This window comes from Komagataella phaffii, chromosome 4 (assembly GCF_000027005.1).
Source record: "Komagataella phaffii GS115 chromosome 4, complete sequence".
NCBI lineage: Eukaryota > Fungi > Ascomycota > Pichiomycetes > Pichiales > Pichiaceae > Komagataella > Komagataella phaffii.
The window spans coordinates 1,561,260-1,578,819 of record NC_012966.1 but is presented as its reverse complement, the minus strand read 5'-3'; the positions used below and the strand labels follow the sequence as shown (position 1 = coordinate 1,578,819).

The window sequence follows — 17,560 nt, the reverse complement described above, 5'->3', positions numbered from 1 at the left end:
ATACCATATTATATATGGTCATTAATTAATTAATTTTACTGATACATCATTCATCGTCCGTGATATCGTAACAACTTTTAAAGAATTCGACTTCAAGTTCTAATGTTTCTCTAAAAATCTCCTCAACCCTCGCCACGAGATCATCTCTATTAGCATCCTTCAACTCCTGTATACAGCGGTCTACCTCATCCTTTAAAAACTGGCACCAGCTTTCAAAGTTCTCCCCACTATGTATATCAATCCATTCATTGAACCACCAATGCAAGTTGTCAGGTTTACTTCTCAGTCCATTATTTGACCAATCCAGATAGACTTGTTCCATTACAAACATCACAGTAATCATTTCTGCATAAGTTATTGTAGAAGACTCTACCATCGATCTCATGAATAAAAGGTACCTTTCCACGGCAGGTAACGTTAAACCACTGATTTCTTCTAATTCTTCAGCATTGTACATCCCATCTCTTAATAACTGTTCAGTAAGATCGTTAATACAATCCACGAAGTACGTGTTCTCACTATTACTGAGCATCCCCACATGTTTGCCTAATGACACAAGCGATTGCCTACGGCGACATAACGAAATGGTTTTGCCTAAAAGTCGAAATCCATCCCCAAAATACTTTAAGTCTTGTGTCAAGTAAACGTATAATTTGCTCAGGTGGAGAGTTCCCTGGCACCATTCTCTAGTAAGCTCATTAGATGTCGCTGTTAACCATAATTCTTTGTACTCTTCTATTAATTGGTCACTGTATTTCATTGGTTTTTTTGTTAACCTTGCAAAGAGAAGAGAATGCCCCCTCATCAGACGTTTTTTCGTAGAATGAATTCGAGAATACAATAATTCATCTGGTTGTGTTAGCGACCCAATTGGGGAGAATTACTTCTGAAACATCATATATTGTCGTCAGTTCGAAAGTAGTATTAATTACTCCGGTTCAATGTCAACTCATTTCTACTAATGGTTTCTGAAATTCAGCTTAGATTAGCTGTTATTATTTATGATATACTCTGTTCGGCGTCTTATGTTCTAGTCATCCATTTGAGACCAACCAGAGCCCTTCCGCATCAACCCATAGACCGTAACAATCCTCTAACGATTAAAGAAAGGTGCCAGCGAGCCAGTGTGTTGACTGCTACACATGTATTATTATTGCCTATTCTTTTAAAAGTGTTGAGACTGTCAGAAATTGCGGAAACTACGGCGAAACTTGGAATAGTGGTGGGATATCACAACCAGAGCTGGTCTTTCTCTAACCTCCAAGATGATATTGTCAGCATTTTCAAAGCTTTAGGTTTGACCATGATTCTCTTTTCTGGTCCTATTGTAGATTATTTTTACTATTCAAACTCAACAGAAGTAATCAAGCAAGATCTGGCGTATGTCGTTAGCCTCGAGGGTATGCGTGATCTACTTGTGGGACCCATCACTGAGGAACTTCTTTATCGGTCATGTTCCATTTCATTAATGCTAGTAGCTAACGATTACGCCAACAAATTTCTGTTCGGCCAACACTGGTTAATAATGGTATCATCACTCTACTTCGGTATAGCACATCTTCATCATGCTGTTGAACTGTATCATTGTAAAAGATATTCATTAACTACCATAACCATATCAACTGCCTTCCAATGGTCATATACAACGTTATTTGGAATATATGCAAGCTTTCTATACTTGCGAACAGGATCTGTATGGTCAGCAATAGTTGTTCATTCATTTTGCAACATGATGGGGTTTCCCCGGTTGACATTTGGACGTGATGAAGCGAGAGATTGGAAAGTGGGTTACTATGTGTTGCTCGCTCTAGGTTCCGTCCTATTCAAAAAGTTTCTTTACTCTCTAACAGAATCTAACCATACGCTTCTTCTATAATTCAATCTTACCAGTTATTGTTGTGTTACCCTCATCCACTTGCTGTAGGTATAAGGTGTGATTTACCAGATTTAGGTATGCATACATGAAGTTACTCAACAGAACCTGCTGCCGCAAAGGCCTTCTTGGGTCCGCCAACTTGAGATGAGACAACCTGTAAATTGCACGTTCGATATGAATAGGAAATCTGTAGTCCAACATTACCAGTGTTGATTTAGAGGGAGGTGGTAGCGGGAATCCAAACGCTGAATCTGTATATTGCATGGGCCCATTTGGTCTTGTAACTTGATCATTCGCTTTGATTGTCGCCTTAATGTTTTCACTGGCTTGTTGTGACAAGAATCGTTCGTTTTCTTCTTGTGATCTTTCTACAAACTGTTGACTTTGGGGTATTTTGCCGGAAGGTGATGGCTTATAAAAAGAGTCTTCTCTAGGATCTTGATCCGTGCTGCTTGGCCTATGCTGGTTTCTCCTATCCTTCTTGTGTAGAATAACTTTGGAAAATTTTTCCGTGATTTTGTCCTCCAAATCTATACTTGCGTCACTATCTGATCCAATAACTGATGAGTTAGCATGCTCATTCTTTTTGTGCTTCACTTTTCCGGTCTTGAAGCTATGACCTAACTGTGATTTCGATTTAGATTTGAGTCCAAAAAACTTTGAAATTGTTCCCTTTTCTTGTAACTCATTCTCTTTATTGTCTGGCTCATATGCATACTCTTCAACTGAACTGTCTAATTGCCGTGTTAGCGGGGCAGTTACGACGCTTCCGTGTCTATTTCTGGTATGCTTAGCGTGAATAGATGGGTCTGCCTTCTTATCATTATCATCGGAAAGTGATTCATTACTTAACGACAGTTTATCTTTGAATGATGTCCAGCTCGACTTTTTGTTCTTTTTATCAGCCGAAGTAGGTTTTGATGATGTAGTTTTTGCCGGCAGGGCTGGAGAGTCTTTTAGCTCTAGTTTCTCTGCTTTAGAGTCAACTTGATCCAATTCTTGGGTTGTTATACTTGGACCTTGGTGTGTTTGTCGTTGAAGATGTGCATAGGATGCATTCGATTGCTGATGTTGTGGAAGTTCACTGCTCGTTGTTCTTCCAACTGATAAATTCGGCACCTTTTCACGTTTAGAGAATAATTCTAACTCTTCCTGCTTTGCTGATAGTAGATGCTGGTTACTAGGTGTGACTTCTCTAGATGAAGTACCCTCTAGTGGATTCATGTCATTAGTTTTCGATTTTAGTGAATTATTTTTCTTGAACGATTGAGCTGTGGAAAACCTTCCCTTTCTCATTGAAGATCCATTCTTTCTATATGTTGTCCACCTGCTTCGTTTCAACTGAGACCCACCTTGCATAGCAAATGAAGGTTCACCACCTGTGGTCTCATCTGCATCCGTGAACCCATATGCATTTTTCTCTATAGATGTAAAGCCCAGACTCGAGGAGCTCAGACTACGAGCTAAAGATGCGGCATCTGTAGAATTCAAGCCTGCAATTTCCGAAAGCTTCTGCAACTCTTGAGTGAGTTGCACGATTGTGGGTTGGTCTTGATTCTCAGATAAGCTGGATATTGATCGAGATCGCCTCCTGGAAGAAGGTGACCTGTTCAAACCTTTACTTGTATTAAGGTTTGAATCCTTGGATACTCCACGGCTATCCATGAAAGTGTTCAGATTGGTGGATTGTGGGTTTTCAACTCCAGCTTTGATCTCAGATATCTGATTCAATTTTTCCGTCATCTGGTCAACAGAGCTCTGAATATGTTTCCTGAATTTCTCAGGTGAAATGTTCGGGTGGTACTGCGCTGGCACCCACAAAAGTTCGTTGGTATCGATGACTGTCTCTCCATACTTAATCACTCCTAACTCAGAGCTGGAGATTGACGCGTTGAAGTTCTCTGTATTATCTTCATAACCCGATTTTTCTCCCGGAAATTCATTCCTTTCTGTATATGGAAGGTCAGGATCATAAGTTAGTGAGTTTCCTATTGACAAACGTTTTAGTGCCGCTACAGAATTCATTTCATTGTGGACAGCCTCTGAGGCGGCTAGCAACTCCTCATGTGTAGACTTTCTCCTTGGATCCATATTTATAGCACTTCAAAATTACTTGTCATAGATCAGCTTTAACTTTTTGAGACTACGATCAGACTTTGAATGAAAACAACGAGAGAAAAGTACAGGGGTCGGTATGGATTAGTAGTTGAACTTCAAGATCAGCTAGTTCTCTAACAAAATTCAATTCCATGTTGAGTGGGACACGACCATTATGTAATACATAATAAAGCTAGTACCGCGTATTTGCGGTGCATTATGGCAGGAATAATTACCCAATCAAGTGCATATACTCTAACGATTCATCTGGACAGACAAACCTAGCTCACGACTTTTACTGTGAAGCGTGTTTTCAACACCCTGACTTAATTCTTGCAATTGGTTAATCTAGAGTGTTTCTGGCACATTAAAGTTACGTTACTCTTGCCCAGTGGGGTACAATTGTTGAGTTTTTAGGAACAGAAGATTGTTCGTATAATTTAATTATGTTATGCACTTTTGCTTACTATACGTCTTACATCTTCAATCAACTAAAAAGAACTGAATTGAATGCTTGTCAACATTGTAGAAACTTAGTGGATAGACATGCTTACCTAGCATCACACTTTAAGCATGCAACGATGGTTTTGTGGTCTAGTTGGTTATGGCATATGCTTAACACGCATAACGTCCCCAGTTCGATCCTGGGCAAAATCATTAATATTTTTTGTTAGAACTTAAAGGTTCACTTCCCTTCAATAGAGAGATACGATGAATTGAGAGCCAGCTACCCATCATCGTGTACCTAGGGGCAAACAACAAAGCCAGGGGAAAGGGATAATGAAATAAATCATTATAATTTGATAAAAATTTGAATATGCTCATGTTTAGATATCTATAGATGGTGGGCTTCGGTTCATAATTGGCAGCCCGAGAATGATCCATTCATAATACAGTTCCTGATTTCCATACTATGAAATCGATCTGCTTCTAATTATTGCTAATCTGAGAACATAGACCAGTTCCAAAAAGTTGAGTAATCTATGAGAGCTCTTTGATTGGATAACTGACCTAAACTCGAGATTAATTTGACAAGAAAGTGAAAACCTGTATTTTCTTATACTCTAAGTTTTATCATCCTTCTTCAGTTGCTGGTCCGTAGATTCATCTGCATCATCCAAACTTAGCCCATCTCTAACCAGGACGATATGATCTTTCTCTTGATTAACTTCACTTTTGATCAAATGCTCCTGCTCTTTCAGGACATTAAGCCTCTGTTTATGAGTCACAGTGTCATCATCCACATCCAATTCAGTGACATGATAAATCTCCTCAGGAAGACTTCCTAGAATTGCCTGCAAGTTCTCATAAAGATTCTCATTAGTAGTGGCAACATTCCCATAATCGTAGGCACAAGCTAGAATCAACAACGTGGACGGGATCTTATCTTCAAGACGCATTTTTAACCATAGTGACAAAGAGTTTCGCAATTCTTCCGAAGGAACAGTATGAACCTTGAACCCTCTTGATGCACAAGCAACTTGCAACTCTTGCGCAGTCAGACTATCCACTCCTTCGTAACTAATCACTCTATCATCTTTCTTGATGTTCAGCATTTTATGTCTGATTCTGTATCTGAGAATTTGGTCAGTTCCAAAGGGTTTCAAATTGATATACTTGGAGATGGCAACCAGTAGGGGCCTGGATAAATTGTCTAAAACCAAGTCGTCCTTGAACATCCTGGCCACTCTAATCAACTGCTCTCTAGAAATTTGCTCATTAGATCCAGACTTCACTGCTTGATAAAACTCCTTAAACAACGTTTTCTCCTCTTCGGTAACATTAGAAGGTAATTTGATACTGCTCTTGGCATTCCTAAGAACTTCACTAACTTTTGTTCTTGTTTTTCTCAAGAGTTTTGCCTTTTTCGCTTTATCCAGCTTGGATTCATATGTGGAAGGTAACAAGTTTGGAAAGATTTTCAGTGCCACCGGAAGGAGCAATTCAGCAAATGGAACTATAATAAACATGGCAAAAGGAAACAGTCTCATGATATCACTTGTTGTACGAGTTAGCTGTTTAAACTCTCTTCTGGTCAACTCATAGCCAGTAGCCATCTTGAGCAACAATTTAGAAGAAATACGAATCTCCATACCCAAAAGTTTGGTACCATCCCAATAATGCTGAGCTTCATGTTTGACTTTTGCCCAAATATTCTTCTTTGGAGTTTCTGGCCCTGAAATATTCACTAACTTCTTTTCGGAGTAGGCTCGGATAGAGCCTCTGGAAGTACAGGGCAACAATGCCAGCGGCGCTTTGCCCACTATTAGTGGGATCAGAACGTGTCGGGATCGCTGAAGAAGACCAACGTACCTGAAATTTCTCAAATACATTACTAAAATGAGAACAGAGAAGAATCAAGAAGGATGTCCTCAGTAATTACGATGGGTACATCAGTAAAACTAGTGAGCGAAATGAAATGTATCCCTTCCGAGATATTCCCCTAGCGCGCTTCCGATTTGGCATCAACCTTCCCTTCCGCAAATGAAAAAAGACAGGACAGAATAAATTATTGTCTCTTAGAAGAATCACTGGAGCATAAATGTTTCAGTTGGTATATCAACTGTAATTGGATGCAATTTAAAACTTATATTAGCAATCTACTTTATGGTTATCTATATCACTCCTTCTTTTTCAGAACGGCCAATTTAGCATCAGCAGGCTGAGCTGCGAAGATGTTGGTTTCAGGGTCATGTCTCTCCTTTCTTGGCCCATTGAACCATTTCTTGAAATTCAAGATAGATTTCATATTCCAGACTTTGACCCTCATCAGGTAATAGCAACTCAATAGAGCAACGTAGTTAAAAATGATGTAAGCGAAGAAGAATCCAAAGTTTCTCCATCTGTAGGACCATTTTATGTTAAATTGTTCCATTACTTGAGACTGGTAAGTATATGGACAGTACTCGCAACTCTCTGTGGCATCCGGATTTCCCAAGTATCCTCCATCAGATTCAATAAACGGGTCTAAAAACTCTGAACATGTTTGGCCCTCGGGTGGTGTAATTAAAGTATACTCGTTCGTTCTGCAGACCAACTTTCTGTTATGGACCAGCGGTGCAACGAAAGACTGAACAAAGTAAGTGTATGGGGACAATTTGTACATGAACGTCCAAAATCCTGGCATGAACTGAGGTGGCTGAAGAACTCCACAGAACAGTAACATAGCAGCAAAGAAATTCGAGTTGATCATACCAGCACTTGGAACATCAGGAGAGAAATATAATACCCAAAGACCGTAAGAACAGTAATAGATAGGGAAAATTATAACAAATTGTAAGAAAAAGTATCCGGCATGGTGAGCAGTACCGCTGAACCCGGCCGGGAAATAGTAACACACAAAACACAAGAATTGGCATGCCATACACCAAATGGTTTCCCACCAAGTCTGAGCTAATAAAAGAGTGGACCAATGGAAGGTATTTGATGCGCTCTCTCTTGCTTCAAATAGTTCACGGGAGTCAAAGGCAAAAACATGCATCTGGTTAATCATGGCAAGAGAAATAATTAGCATCATGAAAATTGATGTTAGACCAAACTGTGCCTCTTGCAAACCATGACCAACTTTGACAAATGAAAAACCAACAAAAATTGCACAAACGACAGCTTCTAAAAACTTTGCTCTGATGTAAACTGGGGATCTCCAGAATTGAACCATTGTCCTCAAGAACAAGATCTTAATCTGGTGAGGGTAACTAGTAGCAAACTTAGATTGTAAGTCTTCGATGTTCTCAGGCAATGGTCTCTTCTGTAATTCAGTGTTCAGTCTAGAAATTTCTTCAGTGACAGCAGCATGTTCTGGGGATGATACCCACAGATCACCCCAATCAGCAGACGCATGAGCAGTTGCACCAGCTCCGATACAATTCAGGATGTATTCAGCAGGATTTTCGGATACTCCACACTTAATACCAGATTCCCTTTCAAAGTATGAAAGCATAGTGGAAGAGTTGGGGCCAATATCACCAAAGTAAACAGTTCTTCCTCCCTTTTTCAGTAGCAATAGACGATCGAAAACCTCAAATAGAGTGGCTGAAGGCTGATGGATAGTACAAAGAATGGCCTGTCCCGAGTCAGACAGGGCTCTCAGGAACTGGATGATGGACCATGCAGATTGGGAGTCCAATCCAGAAGTAGGCTCATCCAAGAACAATAATAAAGAAGGCTTGGCGACCAGTTCAACAGCGATGGACAACTTCTTACGTTGCTCAACATTCAGACCACGTCCGATTTTGCCGATGATAGCTTCAGCATAATTCTGCATGCCCAACAAGTTGATGATCTTTTCAACATATTCATACTTTTCGGCTTGGGGAACCTTTTCAGATTGTCTCAGATTGACTGCGAATCTCAAAGATTCTCGTACTGAATACTCAGCTAAATGCAAGTCAGATTGTTGAACGAATCCAGTTCTTCTTTTGAAGGAGGAATCTAGAGGTCTGCCATTTACGAAAATGTCTCCCGTAATGGTACCAAAGTTAATTCTTTGCGATAGAGTATTCAAAAGAGTTGTCTTACCTGCACCAGATTCTCCCATCAAAGCAGTCATTGTACCTGGCTTGACGTATCCCTGGACGTCATTAAGTAGTTGCCTTGTTGCTCCACCATAAGGAATGACATAGTCCAGATGTTGCCAAGTGAAGACATCTCTTTCTGCGATAACTTTCTTCAAATCGACATCAGGTCCATTCAGTGCTTCCATCATTTCTTGCTTACTGGCGACTTTACCATCAACGGCTTCAATACCTTCCTTGGGCATGTGTCCCCTTTTGTACAAAAGCATATCACCGCCACCTTCGACATTCTTCACAAACTCAGATAGAATTGTGTTAATAATGATGAAACCTGCAGTCCAAGCAATGTTTATACCAAAGTTTCTCCAAACGTGACTGTATCGGTAATTATATGTAGCAGTCAGGAAGGCATTACCAGAGACAAGACCAGTAGTGTGGTTATAAGCTGTAGTTGTACATGCACTATTCTCCATACTAATACCTTCGTAGTCTGGACCATTGGGAATGTACTCACTACATTTCATTTCTCTGCTGTGAAGCTCTGTAGCCAACAAAGATTCATAACAATATCTCATAGGGTTAATCCAGTTGAACCATTTGATCCAATGGTGCATATAAGGCAAAGGAATAATAAATCCTGTGTAAACACACATCATTAAAGCCAATAAACCTCCACAAGCATGAGCAGTTCCCGCGTCTCTTGTAAGAGTGGCAATCAGCTTAAACATGAATGACATACACTGCTGAATCAAAAGTAAAAACAGTAAGTACATCCAGAAAGCGGATCCTCCGTCAGACAATCGCAACCCAGGCATGAAGTAAGTGGTCAGCGCAAGAATGATGACAGCCACAAGCTTTGTAGGTAGCTCAGTGATAATTTCCTGTAATGACTCGGCAGACTGGTGATACAGAGAATAACTCTTCTGTTTCAAAATGATAGGACGGTTAGTGTACGTGTGAGAGATCTCCGAAAGAGAGGTAACAGCACAGAAAAGCAAACAGTAAAATAAGATACCACTTCTTGAGAACAATCCACTGGTGTCTTTTGGAATGTTCCAATACATGGAACCGACAATGAATCCCTTGGTCAGAAATGATGAGAGATAAACCAGCGTATACGCTATCTCACCTTTAGTTCTTTGAAAACCTCTCGTAACACAATAAGCAATTTGGTTGGGATAAGAGGCAACAAATCTGGACTTACTTCTTACAGCTTTTTGCCTAGTTTGAGACTTGGCGGTGGCCAAACGTTGCCTCGTCTCTTCAGGGTTGTGGTCTTGAATATATTGATCATGACTCCGTAAACATTCTTGATACTCTGGGGAATTAAGCCAATATTGTTCGAAATCTTCCGAATTTTCAGGAACCTTGTTTTTGAACCCTTCTCTGATAAAACGACCACTTGGATCAGTAACAGCAGTCAAAAATTCCGGAGTAGTCATTCTTGGTGGCTTGTACCATCCCATGTCCTCAAAGTATTTCCTTGCCTTTTCAGCTGGACCGAAATAAACCTGCTTACCATTGTACAAAACACAGACTTTGTCGAACAGCTCATAAATATTTTCACCAGCTTGGTAGATAGCTACCATACCAGAAGCGTTCAAAAGGTTAGTTGAGGTTCTAATAGCTTGCGTAAACTCTAAAGCTGTGGAAGCATCCAAACCTCTGGTAGCATTATCCCATGCATACACAGATGCTCCGGTAGCGAGTGCTTCAACAATTGACACTCTCTTACGCTCACCTCCTGAAACACCTCTAATGAAATCATTACCAACCTTAGTACCATAAGTATGTCTCAAACCAAAAACAGTACACCACAAGTCTCTCATAGTGTCGATGTATTTCTTTCTAGGAATACCGTCAACTCGTTTGGCTGGAGTCTTCATTTTCAAAGCAAAATCAATTGTTTGTTTCACCGTTATATGAGGAAAATGTGTATCCAGCTCGGGATTATAGATGACGTAACCTTTGTAGTCCTTCATCATTTCGGCTTGGTCGAGACCATCGTAGGAGAATTCTCCCTCAACAGATAACAACTCTGAAGTGTTTCCGGTACAGCATTTTAGAAGAGTGGAACATCCAGCACCAGGTCTACCTAGGACCAAGCACAACTCACCAGCTTCGATAGATCCGGTAAAGTTACGGATAATTTGTCTAGTCTTGACATGTTCTCGTTTTGCAAATCTAATGGGCCACATAAAAAAGTTACGCAACATTTCATCCACAGTAGGTCCATAGGCTGCGGACACATCAATTCCAGTAGCTGTTAAGTTCTTGAAAGCCACACCGGCTGAGCAAGACTCAATTCCTTGCTCTTCACTTTTAGCTCTTAAATAATGCAGGAGGATCTTCAAATCAAAATCATCCTGGTTGACCTCAAAGGCTGCAAGCTCTTTCTTGGTCATTCGACTCATTGTTCTAGCCAAAGACTGAATTTTCTGAACAGCTTCGCTCTGTGTCAAAATCCGGGACAACTGTTCAGAGTAGATGTCATCTTCATTCTGATTTTCCAAATCTCCTACAAATCTAGTGGGCTCATATGGCACCGTATCTTTCGGAGAGTCAATATTGGAGCTCTCCTTGTCTTTGTCATTAATTGACGAAGAAGTCGAAGACATATTGATGCAAGTTTCAGATAATTTGCAAGAGTGTCTTACAGAGGGCAGCTCCACTCTCTTTTATATTTTCCTGCACTTTCCATGAATATGAGTGATTATGGTAAAATTTACTCTGTGGTAACTTTATTCGGTCAAGTTTGGGTAATCTGTCGGTATCAATAACCTTCTTATTCAGCCGAGATCAGTCTTCAGATCTCCAAAGATATCGGCATAGGGTAAAAATAAACCGATCTTATGTTAGGAGATAAGTAAAACAGCGGCCGGAATAAAAGGACCCTCGAAATGCTTACATAACGGGTTTTCTCTCCTATCTTTCATTTAAGACCACAATGTACGCTGATCACTGTGTATGTTTCTGTACTAATAAACTTGTCTGTACCACGCAAAAAATTTCAAAACTTTTTTTTCCTTTAGGAAGGGTGAGAGAGGTACTAACAACCTAGTCACAGCTAAATCATGAGTAAAAGAAGAATAGATGAGTTATCCAATGGGGAATCACACATTTCCGATGCGGATAATGAGTCAGCTTCTGCTCAGACAGCAGAGATTGCTCAACAGATGGTTCATTATGAAGATGATGCGGACCAACCTACGAGTGAACCCCGGCAGAAGAAGTCCACTGTGGCGAACCTTTCGGCTCAGGATATTCAGATAGCAAGGGAGACAGCCGAGTTATTCAAGTCTAACATTTTCAAATTACAGATTGATGAATTGGTGAAGAACTTAAAAATCAAAGACTCTCACATCAAAGTGATAGAAAAAGTATTACACAGGTTACACCATATCATTCAGCAGGTCCCAGAAGTGGAAAACTTGACGCTGAAAGATGTTGAATCTTATTTTCACGTTTCTAGCAATAAGGTGGCCGTGCCTTTCCCCGATCCTAAACCATTTCATCCTAACTATAAGTTTTCATTCCTGCAACCCTCTGATGTGTCTTTGATTGGATCTTTTGGTCTGAAAACTGCCATTCGACAACCAGAAGGCAGTGTCATTGATATGTCAATTACTATGCCATCAAAATTGTTTCATTCAAAGGACTATGTAAATTATCGTGCATTTCACAAGAGAGCCTTTTATATTGGCTACCTGGCTGACCAACTTGTAACACTATCCCAAGAGCACTACCTCCCCATTAAGATATCATATGAATATGTTAATGGTGATAAACTATGTCCAGCTATACGCGTTGAAAGCATCACTCCAGACCAACCTAATCCTGAACATCTGGTTTTTGAGAAAACCAAGTTCTCCATCCGAATTATCGTAGGATTTGAACTGGGTCTCTTTGAAGGAAAGAAACTACTTCCAGATAAGAATTGCATAAAAGTTCAGTCTCCAACAGATCAAGGATCGAAAATGTATGGCGATCACGACAGTATACAACTCACCCCAACTCCATTGTACAATTCTTCTCTTTTGTCTTCTACAACATATTCGCACTACTTAAAGCTGTTGTATACAGCAAAGAAAACCACAGAGAGCTTTAGGGATGCTTGTGTACTTGGAAAACTATGGTTACGACAAAGAGGCTTTTCGTCACATTTCAATGAAGGTGGATTTGGTCATTTTGAGTTCGCCATACTGATGACTGCATTATTACAAGGAGGTGGACTCACTAGTAACAAGATTTTGTTACATGGATTTTCAAGCTACCAGCTTTTCAAGGGAACGATCAAGTATTTAGCGACCCAAGATCTTATGGACGAAGGTTATCTTTCTTTTACTTCTGCTATTGGAGAGACGTCATCTAAATACAAGCCTGATGGGTTCCATGTTCCCACAATTTTCGATAAGAACACAAAAATAAATATCTTATGGAAAACCACTAAATGGTCATATGAGACTTTACGAAGACATGCACAGCAGACCCTTGTGGCCTTGAATGATTTAGTGTATGATAGATTTGACTCCGTCTTTTTGCAACAATGCAGAACACCCAGCTTAACTTACGATTTAACGATCAAAATACCATTGGCAGAATTGGATCATGAGAAAAATTTTGGTCCTCTGGAGAAGATCTCATTTATTTCATTTGAGAATTTCATAAAGAGTAAGATATACGCCATTTTGAAAAGAGGATTAATGGACCGTGTTACGGATATCTCCATTTGGATAGAAAACTTGATAACGACATTCTCAATTCATAAACGTAAGGCCGGAGGACCTTCCGAGGGTAGAAACATAGTCATTGGACTCTTGTTGAATCCACTGGAATGCGAGAGATTGGTTACTAAAGGCCCGGACAACGAAGACGAGGTCAATGGAGCGAAGTTCAGACAGTTTTGGCAGTCGAAGGCCTCTTTGCGAAGATTTAAAGATGGTACCATTCAAAATTGTTGCATATGGGCAAGCTCATCGTCAGAGCCTGTAGTCCTGTCGATCATAAAATTTCTTTTCGATTTACATCTGTCATCTAATACCGAGACAAGCATTTCAAGCCACTTAGTCAGCAATATCTCCGAGTTTCAGAGTTATGTGCCATTGCCTTCCCTGCCAGCATCTACAAAGCAATCAATAATCTCAACTGCAGCATTTCAAAATTTGAACAATTCCTTTGATGAATTATGCAAGATTTTGTACAGTTTGGAATTGCCATTAAGAATCAAATCAGTTAATCCTGCCTCGCCAAGCTTGCGTGCGACTTCGTTACTCCAGCCTGTTCCATTTGCTGTTTCCAATCCAGATTTTTTCAATGAGGTGATAGTACAATTTGAATCCTCTACTAAGTGGCCAGATGAATTGATTTCTCTAGAAAAAACTAAGAGTTCTTTCTTGATTCGAACTTTGGAGGTTTTGCAAGGTGAAACAAATTATCAAGGTTTCATAACTAAGGATGAGTCGGTTCCTTTAAACTACGCAGTAACCCTCCTAAACATTTTAACACCACAAGGATACGGCTTTAGAATACGAGTATTGACAGAACATGACGAAATCTTATATTTGAGAGCTATCGAGAATGCAGACCACAGACAAAGACCCATCCTTAGAGATACTTACCTCCGATTTACTCAGAAATATATTGGATCCATGAAACACCACAGAACAATGAACACACTTGCTTTCCATTTCCCTTTTTTCTCACCCACAGTTCGATTATTCAAGAGGTGGATGGACTCGCAGCTGTTGTCAGTTCATTTTCCTCAAGAGTTCGTTGAACTTCTGGCCATAAAAGTATTCGTGGACCCAGCTCCTTATTCAGTTCCAAGTAGTGTCGAATCAGGGTTTCTTAGAATTCTACAGTTTTTGAGTCAATGGAATTGGAAAGAAGAACCACTGATCTTAGATTTGTCAAAACCAGTAGACGACTCAAGCTTAAACCCTACTACCGAGAATGGCACAAGTTATATTGACAAATTGAAAGACAATTTAGACGTTCAAACATATCAGCTCATCAACACAAATTTTGACAAGCAACGTAAAACGGACCCCACAGCCATGAAAATGCAGTTTTTTGTTGGTTCAAAGGATGACAATTCCGGTATATTATGGACCAATGATATCAGCTTACCTGTAGCAACCAGATTGACGAGCTTGGCAAAAGTAGCCACTAATTTGGTAATGAAAGGTGAACTGAATCATAAAAGCATCAAGCTACTGTTTACTCCTGCCTTGGCAGACTATGACTTTGTGATTAAGGTCCAGACAGAAGATCTAGTATCCTCTAGTGGAATTGCAGAGGCCAAGGTTTTTGCCAATGTGGTTAACGGAAGAACTTCTTATCCTGATGATATTACCTCTAAGATGGATCCTATCCAATGGTATGTGGATGAGTTGAATGACAAATTCAAGGGTCAAATAATCTTTTCTACCAAGAGATTTACCAGTTTAAATAAAAAGGGATCGAATGTCGTGACTGGATTATTCAACCCTTCCACAGTTGCAAAGAGGAAGTTCAAAGTGTCATCGGCTTACAACTGTAAACCTGTGGAGGAAACAGAGCATGTGACCTTTAACAAAGAAAGTGCGCTTAATGAAATAGTAGCCCTTGGAGGCGATTTGGTGGTTGAAGTTGTTTTGAAGTAAAATAGAAGTAATATAAAGTAACTTGGCTGACACGCCAAAACCATCATCTTACATCCAACATCTAATCGTTTTTATCATTTCCCTCTATTCGAGAAAGAATAATTCTAGAGTCACATCATGTAACTTTCCTCTACTCTTTTGACTATTAATGAAAGGAAACGTAGCAGTTATTGGAGCTGGGCTCGTAGGAGCAGTTGCAGGATTATCACTAGCACATGAAGGATATAATGTGACGATTTTTGAGCTCCGTGCGGATCCTAGGCTAGCAGATACTGAGGATAAGAACTTGAGATCTATTAATTTAGCAGTTAGTAATCGAGGTATCAGAACCCTGAGAATGATTGATCCTCAGATGGCTGAGCGAGTTTTAGCAGATGTTCTTCCAATGAAAGGCCGCATGATTCACGATTTGAAAGGAAACCAAGCAGAGCAGTTATATGGGCTTTACGGTGATGCTATCTACTCTATTGATAGGGGAGTGTTGAACGAGAACTTATTGCACGAAATTGAACTGTTTGATGAAGCAAAAAATGAAGGCTCTATCCAGACAAAGTTTGAGCACAAGTTAGTTAATATGGATTTTGGTAACGACAACGATGAACATTCTCCGGTTGAACTTACTTTCAGGCGCAAAAACTCCAACGACGATGTTCATTTGAAGTTTGACATGGTGATAGGGGCTGACGGAGCTCATTCTATTACGAGGGCCTTTTTGGGTAAGAAAGTAAGGATGGACTATTCTTCACAATATATAGACAAGTGTTACGTTGAGTTATACATTCCGCCATCCGATGATCCAAGCAACAAGTTTTCCATTTCTCCCAACCATCTACACATCTGGCCCAGAGTAGATTTCATGTTAATTGCGTTACCCAACACTGATGGATCGTTTACGTCCACTTTTTTTGGTCCCTGGAAGCTAACAGAGTCTCTGAGAACCGAGGAGCAAATTTCATCTTTTTTCTCTGACCAGTTCCCTGACGCAGTGAACCTTATTGGTGAAAAAAGCCTAGTGCGTGCCTTTCAAAATAATCCTAAGGGATCTCTATTACAGGTCACATGTTCTCCTTATCATTTTAAGGGAAAGTGTATAATCATTGGGGATGCTGCGCATTCTATGGTGCCGTTTTATGGTCAAGGTATGAATTGCGGATTCGAAGACGTTCGTGTTTTAACTGAGCTTCTCAAAAAATACAAACATGTCTCTGAAGACGCGTTTGAGGCATTCACTGAAACTAGGCACAAGGATTTGTTAGCTATTCTGAGTTTAGCCTTGGCTAACTACCATGAAATGTCTGCCAAAGTTACATCAAACTTGTATAAACTGCGGAAAGCAACGGACGGTTTTTTACACAAACTACTAGGTGATCACTGGCTGCCTTTATACACCATGGTATCTTTTAGAGACGATATACCATACCACGAGGCCCTGGAAATTGAAGCTAATCAACATCGTTTAGTTTCCATATTCGGTGGGGTTACAATTTTATCTGCTTCTGTAGCCATATTATACGGGCTCAAAAGAGGGCTCAAAATTTAATTTCATTGCCTCCTGTATACAGTTACAAATCTTTTGTATCGCATTTCGTTGCGTAGTTCTTTTACCTAAGGGACTAGAAGCGACGTACTCAAGTTCTGTCTTGCACCGCGCGAACTCTTTTAGACCAGGATTTCACCATGTCCTCTCCACCCCCTCATCTTAATAAATCAAATGTTTAAAGCTGCTTCCAGAATTCTACTCGCCGGTACCTTCTTTGCAGGAGGATATGTAACAATGGTGAGGCCATGGCCCACTTCGTTCACAATGTTTGACGTAGAAAGACAAAAGAATCTTTTCAAGTATGGGAAGAGATTCAATAACGATGTTGTAATCCAAAGTATAAGGCAAAGCAAAGCATTTCAGACGTACGCTCAGGATGAAGGTTACAAGTTAATCACACATAGTGAAATTTTACCCGAACAAATGTTGAAAAATCATGTGAGCCAGGGGATTATGGCTGGAGAGAGACATTTAGAGATAGACCCAATTGTGTTTTTAGATGAAGAAGGTGGTAGAATTCGTGTTTTCTACCAATTGGGAAGCGACCTAGTTGGAAGCGACAATAAGATACACAACGGTCTGATTGCTACTCTTTTAGATGAACAGTTGTGTCTATGTGGATTCAAGAAATTGCCTAGTGGTAAGGGTGTGACGGCCCAACTGACAATCAATTTTGAGAACAAAGTGGATCCTGGATCCACAGTGATTCTAAAGGGCCAGCTTATGGAAGCGAAGGGAAGAAAATGCATAATCAAGGGAAATATTGAAACGCTATCTTATAACGACAGGCAAGAGGAGTCTACGAAAATTGCTACTGCGCAATGTGTCCTAGTGGAACCAAAGTGGTTTAAGTATTTATCTTGGCTTAAAGTATTTGATACAGTTTAAT

The 17,560-nt window shown here is 40.0% G+C and overlaps 8 protein-coding genes across 8 annotated transcripts; 4 read left to right on the top strand and 4 right to left on the bottom strand.

The window, feature by feature from the left end:
• Positions 1 to 46: 46 nt before the first annotated feature.
• On the bottom strand, positions 47 to 760 carry PAS_chr4_0835 (Protein required for respiratory growth and stability of the mitochondrial genome; the record flags this gene model as incomplete). Its single annotated transcript, XM_002494239.1, has 1 exon — positions 47 to 760. One exon carries the CDS (start codon positions 758 to 760, stop codon positions 47 to 49), a length of 714 nt encoding a protein of 237 aa, XP_002494284.1.
• Positions 761 to 961: 201 nt separating this feature from the next.
• PAS_chr4_0834 (Hypothetical protein) lies at positions 962 to 1,876 on the top strand (the record flags this gene model as incomplete). Its single annotated transcript, XM_002494238.1, has 1 exon — positions 962 to 1,876. The coding sequence occupies one exon, from the start codon at positions 962 to 964 to the stop codon at positions 1,874 to 1,876; it is 915 nt and encodes a 304-aa protein (XP_002494283.1).
• Positions 1,871 to 3,967, bottom strand: PAS_chr4_0833 (Protein that interacts with silencing proteins at the telomere; the record flags this gene model as incomplete). Its single annotated transcript, XM_002494237.1, has 1 exon — positions 1,871 to 3,967. The coding sequence occupies one exon, from the start codon at positions 3,965 to 3,967 to the stop codon at positions 1,871 to 1,873; it is 2,097 nt and encodes a 698-aa protein (XP_002494282.1).
• Positions 3,968 to 5,037: 1,070 nt separating this feature from the next.
• Positions 5,038 to 6,306, bottom strand: PAS_chr4_0998 (uncharacterized protein; the record flags this gene model as incomplete). Its single annotated transcript, XM_002494236.1, has 1 exon — positions 5,038 to 6,306. One exon carries the CDS (start codon positions 6,304 to 6,306, stop codon positions 5,038 to 5,040), a length of 1,269 nt encoding a protein of 422 aa, XP_002494281.1.
• A 287-nt stretch (positions 6,307 to 6,593) lies between these two features.
• PAS_chr4_0832 (Plasma membrane ATP-binding cassette (ABC) transporter) lies at positions 6,594 to 11,105 on the bottom strand (the record flags this gene model as incomplete). Its single annotated transcript, XM_002494235.1, has 1 exon — positions 6,594 to 11,105. The coding sequence occupies one exon, from the start codon at positions 11,103 to 11,105 to the stop codon at positions 6,594 to 6,596; it is 4,512 nt and encodes a 1,503-aa protein (XP_002494280.1).
• A 456-nt stretch (positions 11,106 to 11,561) lies between these two features.
• Positions 11,562 to 15,131, top strand: PAS_chr4_0831 (putative U3 snoRNP protein involved in maturation of pre-18S rRNA; the record flags this gene model as incomplete). The annotated part of the gene is made up of 1 exon (XM_002494234.1): positions 11,562 to 15,131. The coding sequence occupies one exon, from the start codon at positions 11,562 to 11,564 to the stop codon at positions 15,129 to 15,131; it is 3,570 nt and encodes a 1,189-aa protein (XP_002494279.1).
• Positions 15,132 to 15,279: 148 nt separating this feature from the next.
• On the top strand, positions 15,280 to 16,671 carry PAS_chr4_0830 (Kynurenine 3-mono oxygenase; the record flags this gene model as incomplete). Its single annotated transcript, XM_002494233.1, has 1 exon — positions 15,280 to 16,671. The coding sequence occupies one exon, from the start codon at positions 15,280 to 15,282 to the stop codon at positions 16,669 to 16,671; it is 1,392 nt and encodes a 463-aa protein (XP_002494278.1).
• Positions 16,672 to 16,842: 171 nt separating this feature from the next.
• PAS_chr4_0829 (uncharacterized protein) lies at positions 16,843 to 17,559 on the top strand (the record flags this gene model as incomplete). The annotated part of the gene is made up of 1 exon (XM_002494232.1): positions 16,843 to 17,559. The coding sequence occupies one exon, from the start codon at positions 16,843 to 16,845 to the stop codon at positions 17,557 to 17,559; it is 717 nt and encodes a 238-aa protein (XP_002494277.1).
• Position 17,560: the final 1 nt, after the last annotated feature.